General features: G+C 59.9%; 1 protein-coding gene across 1 annotated transcript in view; it reads right to left on the reverse strand.

Annotated features, from left to right (window-relative positions):
- Nucleotides 1-15195, reverse strand: part of LOC140690620 (uncharacterized) — a 56004-nt gene that overhangs the window by 26206 nt on the left and 14603 nt on the right. Inside the window, exons 4-5 of the mRNA XM_072952494.1 lie at nucleotides 8888-9211; nucleotides 972-1295 (exon numbers count right to left, since the gene is read on the reverse strand). Of these exons, the coding sequence (XP_072808595.1) occupies nucleotides 972-1295; nucleotides 8888-9211 (648 nt within the window). The remainder of the gene's footprint in view (nucleotides 1-971; nucleotides 1296-8887; nucleotides 9212-15195) is intronic.

The raw sequence follows: 15195 nt of genomic DNA on the forward strand, positions 1-15195 counted from the left end.
ACGGTCGAGTGGGGCAGAAGCAGGAGTGGTCCTGGCCAGGCAGGGCTCTGAGACCTGCGGGCCGGGCCGGCTGCCGGTCACTGTCATTGCAGAGCCAGACACCGCAGGATCCGGGGAACCAGGACACTCATGCCAGCTCCCCAAGTGAGGGGCTGGTGTGCCACACTGTGGAAGGCCAGCACAGGCTCCGGAAGAGTCTGGGTATGAAGGGCTCCCCACCACCACGGCCTCCTGCCCAGACGTCGCCCAGGTCTCTCCCCAGGATCTTGCCCAGGGCTGAGGGGCAGCTCAGCACCCCCGGCTCTGACCTGGAGCACCGGGCCCACCACCCGGGGATTCAGGTAGAGGGCCAGGAGCCCCCCGAAGCACAGCCCAAAGGTGAGAAGGGCAGGGCCGGTGCGGGTGTGTAGGTGAGGGAGGGCGGAGGGCTGGGCCACACAGGGAGGCATTCCCAAAGTCTGCTGTTGGGACCAGAACAAAGACGGGCCTCAGACCACCTGTCTGGAAGAATTCAGTCACAGAACAAGTGCCTGTGGGCACTTGCTCGGTGGGAGCTGTCTGCAAAGCTCTGGGAAGATTTCTGTCCTTGAAAAGGCACGTGGAAAGGGAGCCATGTGGGTACCTTTTTCCAGGTTGTGCCTGAGCACAACCACTAGACTTAAAGCTCTCTCCACATCCAACAGTTACAGGTCCAGAGCAGGCAGGGGCAGGGGAAGACGCCAGAGAACAAAAACAGGACCACCAGGGTCCAGCAGGAGAACGCGAACTCCCTCCAGCTGCTCCTGCTGAACATGAAGATCCTGCTGCTCCAACTGCATATGAAGAGCCTGCCATTCCTGCTGATCTAGCTGCTCCTGAAGAGCCCGCCGTTCCTGCTGATCTAGCCGCTCCTGAAGAGCCCGCCGCTCCTGAAGAGCCTGCCGCTCCTGCTGATCTAGCCGCTCCTGAAGAGCCTGCCTCTCCTGAAGAGCCTGCCTCTCCTGCTGATCTAGCCGCTCCTGAAGAGCCCACGGCTCCTGAAGAGCCTGCCATTCCTGAAGAGCCCGCCGCTCCTGAAGCGCCTGCCGTTCCTGCTGATCTAGACACTCCTGAAGAGCCCGCCATTCCTGCTGATCTAGCCGCTCCTGAAGAACCTGCCGTTCCTGCTGATCTAGCCGATCCTGAAGAGCCTGCAGCTCCTGAAGAGCCTGCCGCTCCTGCTGATCTTGCCACTCCTGAAGAGCCTGCAGCTCCTGCTGATCTTGCCACTCCTGAAGAGCCTGCAGCTCCTGCTGATCTTGCCACTCCTGAAGAGCCTGCTGCTCCTGCTGATCTTGCTGCTCCTGAGAAGCCTGCAGTTCCTGCACCTGCACCTGGGCCGCTGGGCAGTGGAGAACCATTTTAGGCATCATCACCCACTAGGGCTGTGCCCCTCTGCACCCTCCTACACCTTCTCCAAAATCCCACCATAAATCCCCTCCCCTACCCGAAGTTGACTTCCCTACCCCTGAATTTGCTTTTGTTTTGTTTTTCTTTAGTTTAGGTTATTTGTTTTACATCATTTATGGCATCCTATATTTTTCAATTTTCCACCTCCTTTAATAAAATACAGATTTTTTTCCCTTTTAAATTGTGCATTTCAGGAACATTAAGTGCATTCCCATGCTGTCCGACCATCACTATCATGTAGTTTTATGCTCTTTACGCTATTTATGCCTGTGAAGTACATCCCACCACGGCCTCAAACCCCTCCTCTGGACACTCCTGGGCATGCACACTCCTGGGCCTGCACACTCCTGGATCTGTACACTCCTGGGCCTTCCCTGGCATGGGCCTTCTCTGGCCCTGGCTTCCACACTACTGGGCCTGCACACTCCTGGATTGCACACTCATGGGCCTGCACACTCCAGGACATGCACAATCTTGAGCCTGAACACACCTGGACCTGTATAATCCTGATTTTGCACACTCCTGGGCCTGAACACTACTGGGCCTGCACACTGCCCGAACTGCACACTCATGGGTCTGCACACAACAGGACCTGCACAATCTTGGGCATTAACACACCTTGGCCTGTATACACCTGATTCTGTACACTCCAGGGCCTGAAAAATGCTGGGCCTCACAGCCCTGGGCATGCATACTCCTGGGTCTGCACACTCCAGAGTCTGTACCCTCCTGGGCCTGCCATGGCCTGGGCCTGCACATACCTGGGCCTGCACACTCCTGGGACTGCACAATGTTGGGCCTGCACACACCTGGATCTGTACACTCCTGGGCCTTCCCTGCATGGGCCTTCTCCGGCCTATGCTTGCACACTGTTGGGCCCGCACACACCTGGATTGCACACTCATAGGCCTGCACACTCCAAGACATGCACAATGTTTAGCCTGAACACACCTGGGCCTGTATAATCCTGATTTTGCACACTCCTGGGCCTGAACACTGCTGGGCTGCACAGCCCAAGGCCTGTACAATCTTGGGCCTGCACAATCCTGTCTCTGCACACTGCGGAGTCTGCACACGCCTTGGCCTGCACACTCCAGGACCTACACCCTCCTTGGCCTGCACACACCTTTGTCTGCACACTCCTGGGCCTGCAATCTTCAGGACCTGCACACTCCTGGGACAGCAGACACCTGGGCCTTCATACTCCTGGACCTGCGAACACTCGGGCCTGCATGAACCTGGGCTTGTACACTCCTGGGCCTGCAAACTTCAGGACCACCACACTCCTGGGACAGCAGACACCTGGGCCTTCATACTCCTGGACCTGCGCACACTTGGTCCTGCATAAACCTGGGCTTGTACACTCCTGGGCCTGCTCCCATCTATGCCTGCACAATCCTAGCCCTGTTCACACCTGTGCCGGCACACTCCTGGGCCTGCACACTCCTGTCTCTGCACACTCCAGTGTCTGCACACTCCTGGTCCTGCACACTCCTGGGCCTGTACACTCCTCTGTCTGCCCACTCCTGGGCCTGCCCTCTCCTGGGTCCGCACAAATCCTCGTGTGCACATTCCAGAGCCTGCAAACTCCTGGGCCTTCCCTCTCCTGGGCCTGCCCCCTATTCGGCCGGCCCTCTCCAGGACCTGCACATTCTTGGGCCTTCACACTACTGGGCCTGCTCCCACTTGTGCCTGCACACACCTGGCACTGCACACTCCTCGGCCTGCTCCCTCCTGTGCCTGCACACTCCTGGGCATGCACACTCCTGGGCCTGCACACTCCTGGATCTGTACACTCCTGGGCCTTCCCTGCATGGGCCTTCTCTGGCCTAGGCTTGCACACTGTTGGGCCCGCACACACCTGGATTGCACACTCATAGGCCTGCACACTCCAAGACATGCACAATATTTAGCCTGAACACACCTGGGCCTGTATAATCCTGATTTTGCACACTCCTGGGCCTGAACACTGCTGGGCTGCACAGCCCAAGGCCTGTACAATCTTGGGCCTGCACAATCCTGTCTCTGCACACTGCGGAGTCTGCACACGCCTTGGCCTGCACACTCCTGGGCCTGTACACTCCAGGACCTACACCCTCCTTGGCCTGCACACACCTTTGTCTGCACACTCCTGGGCCTGCAATCTTCAGGACCTGCACACTCCTGGGACAGCAGACACCTGGGCCTTCATACTCCTGGACCTGCGAACACTCGGGCCTGCATGAACCTGGGCTTGTACACTCCTGGGCCTGCAAACTTCAGGACCTGCACACTCCTGGGACAGCAGACACCTGGGCCTTCATACTCCTGGACCTGCGAACACTCGGGCCTGCATGAACCTGGGCTTGTACACTCCTGGGCCTGCAAACTTCAGGACCTGCACACTCCTGGGACAGCAGACACCTGGGCCTTCATACTCCTGGACCAGCGCACACTTGGACCTGCATAAACCTGGGCTTGTACACTCCTGGGCCTGCTCCCATCTATGCCTGCACACTCCTAGCCCTGTTCCCACCTGTGCCGGCACACTCCTGGGCCTGCACACTCCTGTCTCTGCACACTCCAGTGTCTGCACACTCCTGGTCCTGCACACTCCTGGGCCTGTACACTCCTCTGTCTGCTCACTCCTGGGCCTGCCCTCTCCTGGGTCCGCACAAATCCTCGTGTGCACATTCCAGAGCCTGCAAACTCCTGGGCCTTCCCTCTCCTGGGCCTGCCCCCTATTCGGCCGGCCCTCTCCAGGACCTGCACATTCTTGGGCCTTCACACTACTGGGCCTGCTCCCTCCTGTGCCTGCACACTCCTGGGCATGCACACTCCTGGGCCTGCACACTCCTGGATCTGTACACTCCTGGGCCTTCCCTGCATGGGCCTTCTCTGGCCTAGGCTTGCACACTGTTGGGCCCGCACACACCTGGATTGCACACTCATAGGCCTGCACACTCCAAGACATGCACAATATTTAGCCTGAACACACCTGGGCCTGTATAATCCTGATTTTGCACACTCCTGGGCCTGAACACTGCTGGGCTGCACAGCCCAAGGCCTGTACAATCTTGGGCCTGCACAATCCTTTCTCTGCACACTGCGGAGTCTGCACACGCCTTGGCCTGCACACTCCTGGGCCTGTACACTCCAGGACCTACACCCTCCTTGGCCTGCACACACCTTTGTCTGCACACTCCTGGGCCTGCAATCTTCAGGACCTGCACACTCCTGGGACAGCAGACACCTGGGCCTTCATACTCCTGGACCTGCGAACACTCGGGCCTGCATGAACCTGGGCTTGTACACTCCTGGGCCTGCAAACTTCAGGACCTGCACACTCCTGGGACAGCAGACACCTGGGCCTTCATACTCCTGGACCTGCGAACACTCGGGCCTGCATGAACCTGGGCTTGTACACTCCTGGGCCTGCAAACTTCAGGACCTGCACACTCCTGGGACAGCAGACACCTGGGCCTTCATACTCCTGGACCTGCGCACACTTGGACCTGCATAAACCTGGGCTTGTACACTCCTGGGCCTGCTCCCATCTATGCCTGCACACTCCTAGCCCTGTTCCCACCTGTGCCGGCACACTCCTGGGCCTGCACACTCCTGTCTCTGCACACTCCAGTGTCTGCACACTCCTGGTCCTGCACACTCCTGGGCCTGTACACTCCTCTGTCTGCTCACTCCTGGGCCTGCCCTCTCCTGGGTCCGCACAAATCCTCGTGTGCACATTCCAGAGCCTGCAAACTCCTGGGCCTTCCCTCTCCTGGGCCTGCCCCCTATTCGGCCGGCCCTCTCCAGGACCTGCACATTCTTGGGCCTTCACACTACTGGGCCTGCTCCCACTTGTGCCTGCACACACCTGGGACTGCACCCTCCTCGGCCTACTCCCTCTTGTGCGTGCACAGTCCTGCGCATGCACACTCCTGGGCCAGCACAATCCTGGATGTGTACACTCCTGGGCCTTCCCTGGCATGGGCCTTCTCTGGCCTGGGCTTGCACACTACTGGACCCGCACACTCCTTGATTGCACACTCATGGGCCTGCACACTCCAGGACAGGCACAATCTTGAGCCTGAACACACCTGGGCCTGTATACTCCTGATTCTGCACACTCCTGGGCCTGAACACTGCTGGGACTCACAGCCCTGGGCATGCATACTCCTGGGCCTGCACACTCCAGGGTCTGTACCCTCTTAGGCCTGCCCTGGCCTGGGCCTGCACCCTCCTTGGCCTGCACACTCCTCTGTCTGCACATTCCTGGGCCTGCACAAGGTTGGGCCTGCACACACCTGGGCCTGTATACTCCTGGATCTGCACACTCCTGTGACTGATCCCTCCTGTGTCTGCACACTCCTGGGCCTGCACACTGCTGGGCCTGCCCTCTCCTGGGCCCGCACAATCCCTCGAGTGCACACTCTGGGCCTGCACACTCATGGGCCTGCACACCCCTGGATATGTACACTCCTGGGCCTTCCCTGGTATGGGCCTTCTCTGGCCCTGGCTTGCACACTACTGGGCCCGCACACTCCTGGATTGCACACTCATGGGCCTGCACACTCCAGGACATGCACAATCTTGAGCCTGAACACACCTGGGCCTGTATACTCCTGATTTTGCACACTCCTGGGCCTGGACACTGCTAGGCCTGCACAGCCCTAACCTGTACAGTCCTGGGCCTGCACACCCCTGTGTCTGCACACTCCGGAGTCTGCACACGCCTGGGGCTGCACACTCCTGGGCCTGTACACTCCTGGGCCTACACACTCCTGGGGGTGCTCACTGCTTGGCCTGCACACTCCTGGGCCTGCACATTCGAGGGCCTGTCCTCTCCAGGGCCTGCACTCTCCTGGGACTGCACACACCTGGGCCTGCATGCTCCTGGACCTGCGCACACCTGGGCCTGCACAAACCTGGGCTTCTACACTCCTGGGCCTGCACACTCCTGTACATGCTCACTCCTGGGACTGTATAATCCTGGGCAAGCACAGTCTTGACCTACACACCCCTGGCCATGCCCTATCCCGGGCCAGCCCCCACTTCGGCCGACCCTCTCATGGACCAGCACACTCCTGGCGCTGCACACTCCAGGGCCTGCTCGCATCTGTCCCTACACACTCCTTCGTCTGCAAACTCCTGGGCCTGCTCCCTCCTGTACCTACACACTCCTGGGCCTGCACATTCCAGGGCATGCCCTCTCCTGGGCCTGCACACTCCAAGGACTGCACACACCTGGGCCTGCTCACTCCTGTGACCGCATACTCCTCGGCCTACAAACTCCTTGTCCTGCACACTCCTTGGCCTGCCCCATTTGGCCCTGCCCTCTCCTGTGATGGCCCTCACCTTTCCTGCACTCTCCGGGGCCTGAACACTACTGGCCCTGCACACTCCTGGGCCTGCACACTTCTGTCCCTGCACACTCCTAGGCCTGCCCTCTCCTGGGCCCACACAATGCCTCGTCTGCACAGTCCTGGGCCTGCACACTCCTTGGCCTGCACACCAGCCCTCTGTGGGGCCCTTCCTTTGCTGAGTCTGTGCATGAGCTCCCTGTGATGCCAGCCCGCAGAGGTGACAGGTGCAGTAGGTGTTTGTGGTTCTAGAGACATGATGGCTTTCCTAGGAAGCCGGGTCCAGAATGATCCCCACTGCGCCGATGGGGGATTGGGGAGACCCTGAGAAGCAGGTGGCTTGTCCAGGGTGACAGCACTGCTGGCGGGGGAGCTGGGTCTGAAGCCAGCTGTGTCATCAGAGCTGTGACCCTGGCTGCATCCAGGCCTCCCCAGGGCTATAGGAGGGGCCGTGTTGGTGTCACTGGGTGGACATGGCATGGGGTGGGAAGTGAGCCATCAGCAGCCCAGAGAGGCCCTTGGGGAGCTTTGTGTAAGGAGGAAGCTTGGGGAAGGGGACCCCAGGAAGTGACCTCACTTCCCTGGCAACAGAGCCCAACAGAACTTGGGACCCAGGTCACCAGGCACCCGCTGTGTAGAGAAGGACACTTCTCAACCTACTTGGCTGGTGAACTCAGCTCAGCTCAGACATGTTTTGTTGCATCCCAAGATCCCGAGGTCGCGGCCCCCGGAAAGCCCGCAGCAACGGCCTTTGCCAACAGTGCCGACAGTGGGTCGGGTCTCACCCCAGGCGCCTCTGGCCTTTTGGCCAGAGGGACCGAAAGGTAACACAGGGAGGCCCAGGGCAGGCCCGCCCAGGCCAGGCCACCACTCAGACCCCACCCGGGTGGCCCCACAGCCCCTTCCTGACTGGTGGCGGTGGGGCAGTCATGTTGGGGGGGTCCTGCCTCAAGCAAGAGCAGGCTGAGGAAGGGTCAGAGGCCTGGGGGGCCGATCACGTCACCAACCTGGGTCCAAGCGGGCTGGCTGGGATGTGGAGAACCGGGGCAGGGCCCTGCTGCCCGAGGTGGCGCCCATGCCCTAGGGTGTGTCTCTTGCCTCCCGGGTGACTGAGATGACCAAGGTCCCAGTCTGATCAGGCAGCAGACGGTCGAGTGGGGCAGAAGCAGGAGTGGTCCTGGCCAGGCAGGGCTCTGAGACCTGCGGGCCGGGCCGGCTGCCGGTCACTGTCATTGCAGAGCCAGACACCGCAGGATCCGGGGAACCAGGACACTCATGCCAGCTCCCCAAGTGAGGGGCTGGTGTGCCACACTGTGGAAGGCCAGCACAGGCTCCGGAAGAGTCTGGGTATGAAGGGCTCCCCACCACCACGGCCTCCTGCCCAGACGTCGCCCAGGTCTCTCCCCAGGATCTTGCCCAGGGCTGAGGGGCAGCTCAGCACCCCCGGCTCTGACCTGGAGCACCGGGCCCACCACCCGGGGATTCAGGTAGAGGGCCAGGAGCCCCCCGAAGCACAGCCCAAAGGTGAGAAGGGCAGGGCCGGTGCGGGTGTGTAGGTGAGGGAGGGCGGAGGGCTGGGCCACACAGGGAGGCATTCCCAAAGTCTGCTGTTGGGACCAGAACAAAGACGGGCCTCAGACCACCTGTCTGGAAGAATTCAGTCACAGAACAAGTGCCTGTGGGCACTTGCTCGGTGGGAGCTGTCTGCAAAGCTCTGGGAAGATTTCTGTCCTTGAAAAGGCACGTGGAAAGGGAGCCATGTGGGTACCTTTTTCCAGGTTGTGCCTGAGCACAACCACTAGACTTAAAGCTCTCTCCACGTCCAACAGTTACAGGTCCAGAGCAGGCAGGGGCAGGGGAAGACGCCAGAGAACAAAAACAGGACCACCAGGGTCCAGCAGGAGAACGCGAACTCCCTCCAGCTGCTCCTGCTGAACATGAAGATCCTGCTGCTCCAACTGCATATGAAGAGCCTGCCATTCCTGCTGATCTAGCTGCTCCTGAAGAGCCCGCCGTTCCTGCTGATCTAGCCGCTCCTGAAGAGCCCGCTGCTCCTGAAGAGCCTGCCGCTCCTGCTGATCTAGCCGCTCCTGAAGAGCCTGCCTCTCCTGAAGAGCCTGCCTCTCCTGCTGATCTAGCCGCTCCTGAAGAGCCCACGGCTCCTGAAGAGCCTGCCATTCCTGAAGAGCCCGCCGCTCCTGAAGCGCCTGCCGTTCCTGCTGATCTAGACACTCCTGAAGAGCCCGCCATTCCTGCTGATCTAGCCGCTCCTGAAGAACCTGCCGTTCCTGCTGATCTAGCCGATCCTGAAGAGCCTGCAGCTCCTGAAGAGCCTGCCGCTCCTGCTGATCTTGCCACTCCTGAAGAGCCTGCAGCTCCTGCTGATCTTGCCACTCCTGAAGAGCCTGCAGCTCCTGCTGATCTTGCCACTCCTGAAGAGCCTGCTGCTCCTGCTGATCTTGCTGCTCCTGAGAAGCCTGCAGTTCCTGCACCTGCACCTGGGCCGCTGGGCAGTGGAGAACCATTTTAGGCATCATCACCCACTAGGGCTGTGCCCCTCTGCACCCTCCTACACCTTCTCCAAAATCCCACCATAAATCCCCTCCCCTACCCGAAGTTGACTTCCCTACCCCTGAATTTGCTTTTGTTTTGTTTTTCTTTAGTTTAGGTTATTTGTTTTACATCATTTATGGCATCCTATATTTTTCAATTTTCCACCTCCTTTAATAAAATACAGATTTTTTTCCCTTTTAAATTGTGCATTTCAGGAACATTAAGTGCATTCCCATGCTGTCCGACCATCACTATCATGTAGTTTTATGCTCTTTACGCTATTTATGCCTGTGAAGTACATCCCACCACGGCCTCAAACCCCTCCTCTGGACACTCCTGGGCATGCACACTCCTGGGCCTGCACACTCCTGGATCTGTACACTCCTGGGCCTTCCCTGGCATGGGCCTTCTCTGGCCCTGGCTTGCACACTACTGGGCCTGCACACTCCTGGATTGCACACTCATGGGCCTGCACACTCCAGGACATGCACAATCTTGAGCCTGAACACACCTGGACCTGTATACTCCTGATTTTGCACACTCCTGGGCCTGAACACTACTGGGCCTGCACACTGCTCGAACTGCACACTCATGGGTCTGCACACAACAGGACCTGCACAATCTTGGGCATTAACACACCTTGGCCTGTATACACCTGATTCTGTACACTCCAGGGCCTGAAAAATGCTGGGCCTCACAGCCCTGGGCATGCATACTCCTGGGTCTGCACACTCCAGGGTCTGTACCCTCCTGGGCCTGCCATGGCCTGGGCCTGCACATACCTGGGCCTGCACACTCCTGGGACTGCACAATGTTGGGCCTGCACACACCTGGGCCGGCACACTCCAGGACCTGCACACTCCTGTGACTGATCCCTACTGTGTCAGCACACTCCTGGGCCTGCAAACTTCAGGACCTGCACACTCCTGGGACAGCAGACACCTGGGCCTTCACACTCCTGGACCTGCGCACACTTGGACCTGCATAAACCTGGGCTTGTACACTCCTGGGCCTGCTCCCATCTATGCCTGCACACTCCTAGCCCTGTTCCCACCTGTGCCGGCACACTCCTGGGCCTGCACACTCCTGTCTCTGCACACTCCAGTGTCTGCACACTGCTGGTCCTGCACACTCCTGGGCCTGTACACTCCTCTGTCTGCTCACTCCTGGGCCTGCCCTCTCCTGGGTCCGCACAAATCCTCGTGTGCACATTCCAGAGCCTGCAAACTCCTGGGCCTTCCCTCTCCTGGGCCTGCCCCCTATTCGGCCGGCCCTCTCCAGGACCTGCACATTCTTGGGCCTTCACACTACTGGGCCTGCTCCCACTTGTGCCTGCACACACCTGGCACTGCACACTCCTCGGCCTGCTCCCTCCTGTGCCTGCACACTCCTGGGCATGCACACTCCTGGGCCTGCACACTCCTGGATCTGTACACTCCTGGGCCTTCCCTGCATGGGCCTTCTCTGGCCTAGGCTTGCACACTGTTGGGCCCCCACACACCTGGATTGAACACTCATAGGCCTGCACACTCCAAGACATGCACAATGTTTAGCCTGAACACACCTGGGCCTGTATAATCCTGATTTTGCACACTCCTGGGCCTCAAAAATGCTGGGCTGCACAGCCCAAGGCCTGTACAATCTTGGGCCTGCACAATCCTGTCTCTGCACACTGCGGAGTCTGCACACACCTTGGCCTGAACACTCCTGGGCCTGTACACTCCAGGACCTACACCCTCCTTGGCCTACACACACCTTTGTCTGCACACTCCTGGGCCTGCAATCTTCAGGACCTGCACACTCCTGGGAGAGCAGACACCTGGGCCTTCATACTCCTGGACCTGCGAACACTCGGGCCTGCATGAACCTGGGCTTGTACACTCCTGGGCCTGCAAACTTCAGGACCTGCACACTCCTGGGACAGCAGACACCTGGGCCTTCATACTCCTGGACCTGCGAACACTCGGGCCTGCATGAACCTGGGCTTGTACACTCCTGGGCCTGCAAACTTCAGGACCTGCACACTCCTGGGACAGCAGACACCTGGGCCTTCATACTCCTGGACCTGCGCACACTTGGACCTGCATAAACCTGGGCTTGTACACTCCTGGGCCTGCTCCTATCTATGCCTGCACACTCCTAGCCCTGTTCCCACCTGTGCCGGCACACTCCTGGGCCTGCACACTCCTGTCTCTGCACACTCCAGTGTCTGCACACTCCTGGTCCTGCACACTCCTGGGCCTGTACACTCCTCTGTCTGCTCACTCCTGGGCCTGCCCTCCCCTGGGTCCGCACAAATCCTCGTGTGCACATTCCAGAGCCTGCAAACTCCTGGGCCTTCCCTCTCCTGGGCCTGCCCCCTATTCGGCCGGCCCTCTCCAGGACCTGCACATTCTTGGGCCTTCACACTACTGGGCCTGCTCCCACTTGTGCCTGCACACACCTGGCACTGCACACTCCTCGGCCTGCTCCCTCCTGTGCCTGCACACTCCTGGGCATGCACACTCCTGGGCCTGCACACTCCTGGATCTGTACACTCCTGGGCCTTCCCTGCATGGGCCTTCTCTGGCCTAGGCTTGCACACTGTTGGGCCCGCACACACCTGGATTGCACACTCATAGGCCTGCACACTCCAAGACATGCACAATGTTTAGCCTGAACACACCTGGGCCTGTATAATCCTGATTTTGCACACTCCTGGGCCTGAACACTGCTGGGCTGCACAGCCCAAGGCCTGTACAATCTTGGGCCTGCGCAATCCTGTCTCTGCACACTGCGGAGTCTGCACTCGCCTTGGCCTGCACACTCCTGGGCCTGTACACTCCAGGACCTACACCCTCCTTGGCCTGCACACACATTTGTCTGCACACTCCTGGGCCTGCAATCTTCAGGACCTGCACATTTCTGGGACAGCAGATATCTGGGCCTTCATACTCCTGGACCTGCGAACACTCGGGCCTGCATGAACCTGGGCTTGTACACTCCTGGGCCTGTAAACTTCAGGACCTGCACACTCCTGGGACAGCAGACACCTAGGCCTTCACACTCCTGGACCTGCGCACACTTGGACCTGCATAAACCTGGGCTTGTACACTACTGGGCCTACACCCACTTGTGCCTGCACACACCTGGCACTGCACACTCCTCGGCCTGCTCCCTCCTGTGCCTGCACACTCCTGGGCATGCACACTCCTGGGCCTGCACACTCCTCGATCTGTACACTCCTGGGCCTTCCGTGCATGGGCCTTCTCTGGCCTAGGCTTGCACACTGTTGGGCCCGCACACACCTGGATTGCACACTCATAGGCCTGCACACTCCAAGACATGCACAATGTTTAGCCTGAACACACCTGGGCCTGTATAATCCTGATTTTGCACACTCCTGGGCCTGAACACTGCTGGGCTGCACAGCCCAAGGCCTGTACAATCTTGGGCCTGCACAATCCTGTCTCTGCACACTGCGGAGTCTGCACACACCTTGGCCTGCACACTCCTGGGCCTGTACACTCCAGGACCTACACCCTCCTTGGCCTGCACACACCTTTGTCTGCACACTCCTGGGCCTGCAATCTTCAGGACCTGCACACTCCTGGGACAGCAGACACCTGGGCCTTCATACTCCTGGACCTGCGAACACTCGGGCCTGCCTGAACCTGGGCTTGTACACTCCTGGGCCTGCAAACTTCAGGACCTGCACACTCCTGGGACAGCAGACACCTGGGCCTTCATACTCCTGGACCTGCGCACACTTGGACCTGCATAAACCTGGGCTTGTACACTCCTGGGCCTGCTCCCATCTATGCCTGCACACTCCTAGCCCTGTTCCCACCTGTGCCGGCACACTCCTGGGCCTGCACACTCCTGTCTCTGCACACTCCAGTGTCTGCACACTCCTGGTCCTGCACACTCCTGGGCCTGTACACTCCTCTGTCTGCTCACTCCTGGGCCTGCCCTCTCCTGGGTCCGCACAAATCCTCGTGTGCACATTCCAGAGCCTGCAAACTCCTGGGCCTTCCCTCTCCTGGGCCTGCCCCCTATTCGGCCGGCCCTCTCCAGGACCTGCACATTCTTGGGCCTTCACACTACTGGGCCTGCTCCCACTTGTGCCTGCACACACCTGGGACTGCACCCTCCTCGGCCTGCTCCCTCTTGTGCGTGCACCGTCCTGCGCATGCACACTCCTGGGCCAGCACAATCCTGGATCTGTACACTCCTGGGCCTTCCCTGGCATGGGCTTTCTCTGGCCTGGGCTTGCACACTACTGGACCCGCACACTCCTTGATTGCACACTCATGGGCCTGCACACTCCAGGACAGGCACAATCTTGAGCCTGAACACACCTGGGCCTGTATACTCCTGATTCTGCACACTCCTGGGCCTGAACACTGCTGGGACTCACAGCCCTGGGCATGCATACTCCTGGGCCTGCACACTCCAGGGTCTGTACCCTCTTAGGCCTGCCCTGGCCTGGGCCTGCACCCTCCTTGGCCTGCACACTCCTCTGTCTGCACATTCCTGGGCCTGCACAAGGTTGGGCCTGCACACACCTGGGCCTGTATACTCCTGGATCTGCACACTCCTGTGACTGATCCCTCCTGTGTCTGCACACTCCTGGGCCTGCACACTGCTGGGCCTGCCCTCTCCTGGGCCCGCACAATCCCTCGAGTGCACACTCTGGGCCTGCACACTCATGGGCCTGCACACCCCTGGATATGTACACTCCTGGGCCTTCCCTGGTATGGGCCTTCTCTGGCCCTGGCTTGCACACTACTGGGCCCGCACACTCCTGGATTGCACACTCATGGGCCTGCACACTCCAGGACATGCACAATCTTGAGCCTGAACACACCTGGGCCTGTATACTCCTGATTTTGCACACTCCTGGGCCTGGACACTGCTAGGCCTGCACAGCCCTAACCTGTACAGTCCTGGGCCTGCACACCCCTGTGTCTGCACACTCCGGAGTCTGCACACGCCTGGGGCTGCACACTCCTGGCCCTGTACACTCCTGGGCCTACACACTCCTGGGGGTGCTCACTGCTTGGCCTGCACACTCCTGGGCCTGCACATTCGAGGGCCTGTCCTCTCCAGGGCCTGCACTCTCCTGGGACTGCACACACCTGGGCCTGCATGCTCCTGGACCTGCGCACACCTGGGCCTGCACAAACCTGGGCTTCTACACTCCTGGGCCTGCACACTCCTGTACATGCTCACTCCTGGGACTGTATAATCCTGGGCAAGCACAGTCTTGACCTACACACCCCTGGCCATGCCCTATCCCGGGCCAGCCCCCACTTCGGCCGACCCTCTCATGGACCAGCACACTCCTGGCGCTGCACACTCCAGGGCCTGCTCGCATCTGTCCCTACACACTCCTTCGTCTGCAAACTCCTGGGCCTGCTCCCTCCTGTACCTACACACTCCTGGGCCTGCACATTCCAGGGCATGCCCTCTCCTGGGCCTGCACACTCCAAGGACTGCACACACCTGGGCCTGCTCACTCCTGTGACCGCATACTCCTCGGCCTACAAACTCCTTGTCCTGCACACTCCTTGGCCTGCCCCATTTGGCCCTGCCCTCTCCTGTGATGGCCCTCACCTTTCCTGCACTCTCCGGGGCCTGAACACTACTGGCCCTGCACACTCCTGGGCCTGCACACTTCTGTCCCTGCACACTCCTAGGCCTGCCCTCTCCTGGGCCCACACAATGCCTCGTCTGCACAGTCCTGGGCCTGCACACTCCTTGGCCTGCACACCAGCCCTCTGTGGGGCCCTTCCTTTGCTGAGTCTGTGCATGAGCTCCCTGTGATGCCAGCCCGCAGAGGTGACAGGTGCAGTAGGTGTTTGTGGTTCTAGAGACATGATGGCTTTCC

Source organism: Vicugna pacos, chromosome 31 (assembly GCF_048564905.1).
Source record: "Vicugna pacos chromosome 31, VicPac4, whole genome shotgun sequence".
Taxonomy (NCBI): domain Eukaryota; kingdom Metazoa; phylum Chordata; class Mammalia; order Artiodactyla; family Camelidae; genus Vicugna; species Vicugna pacos.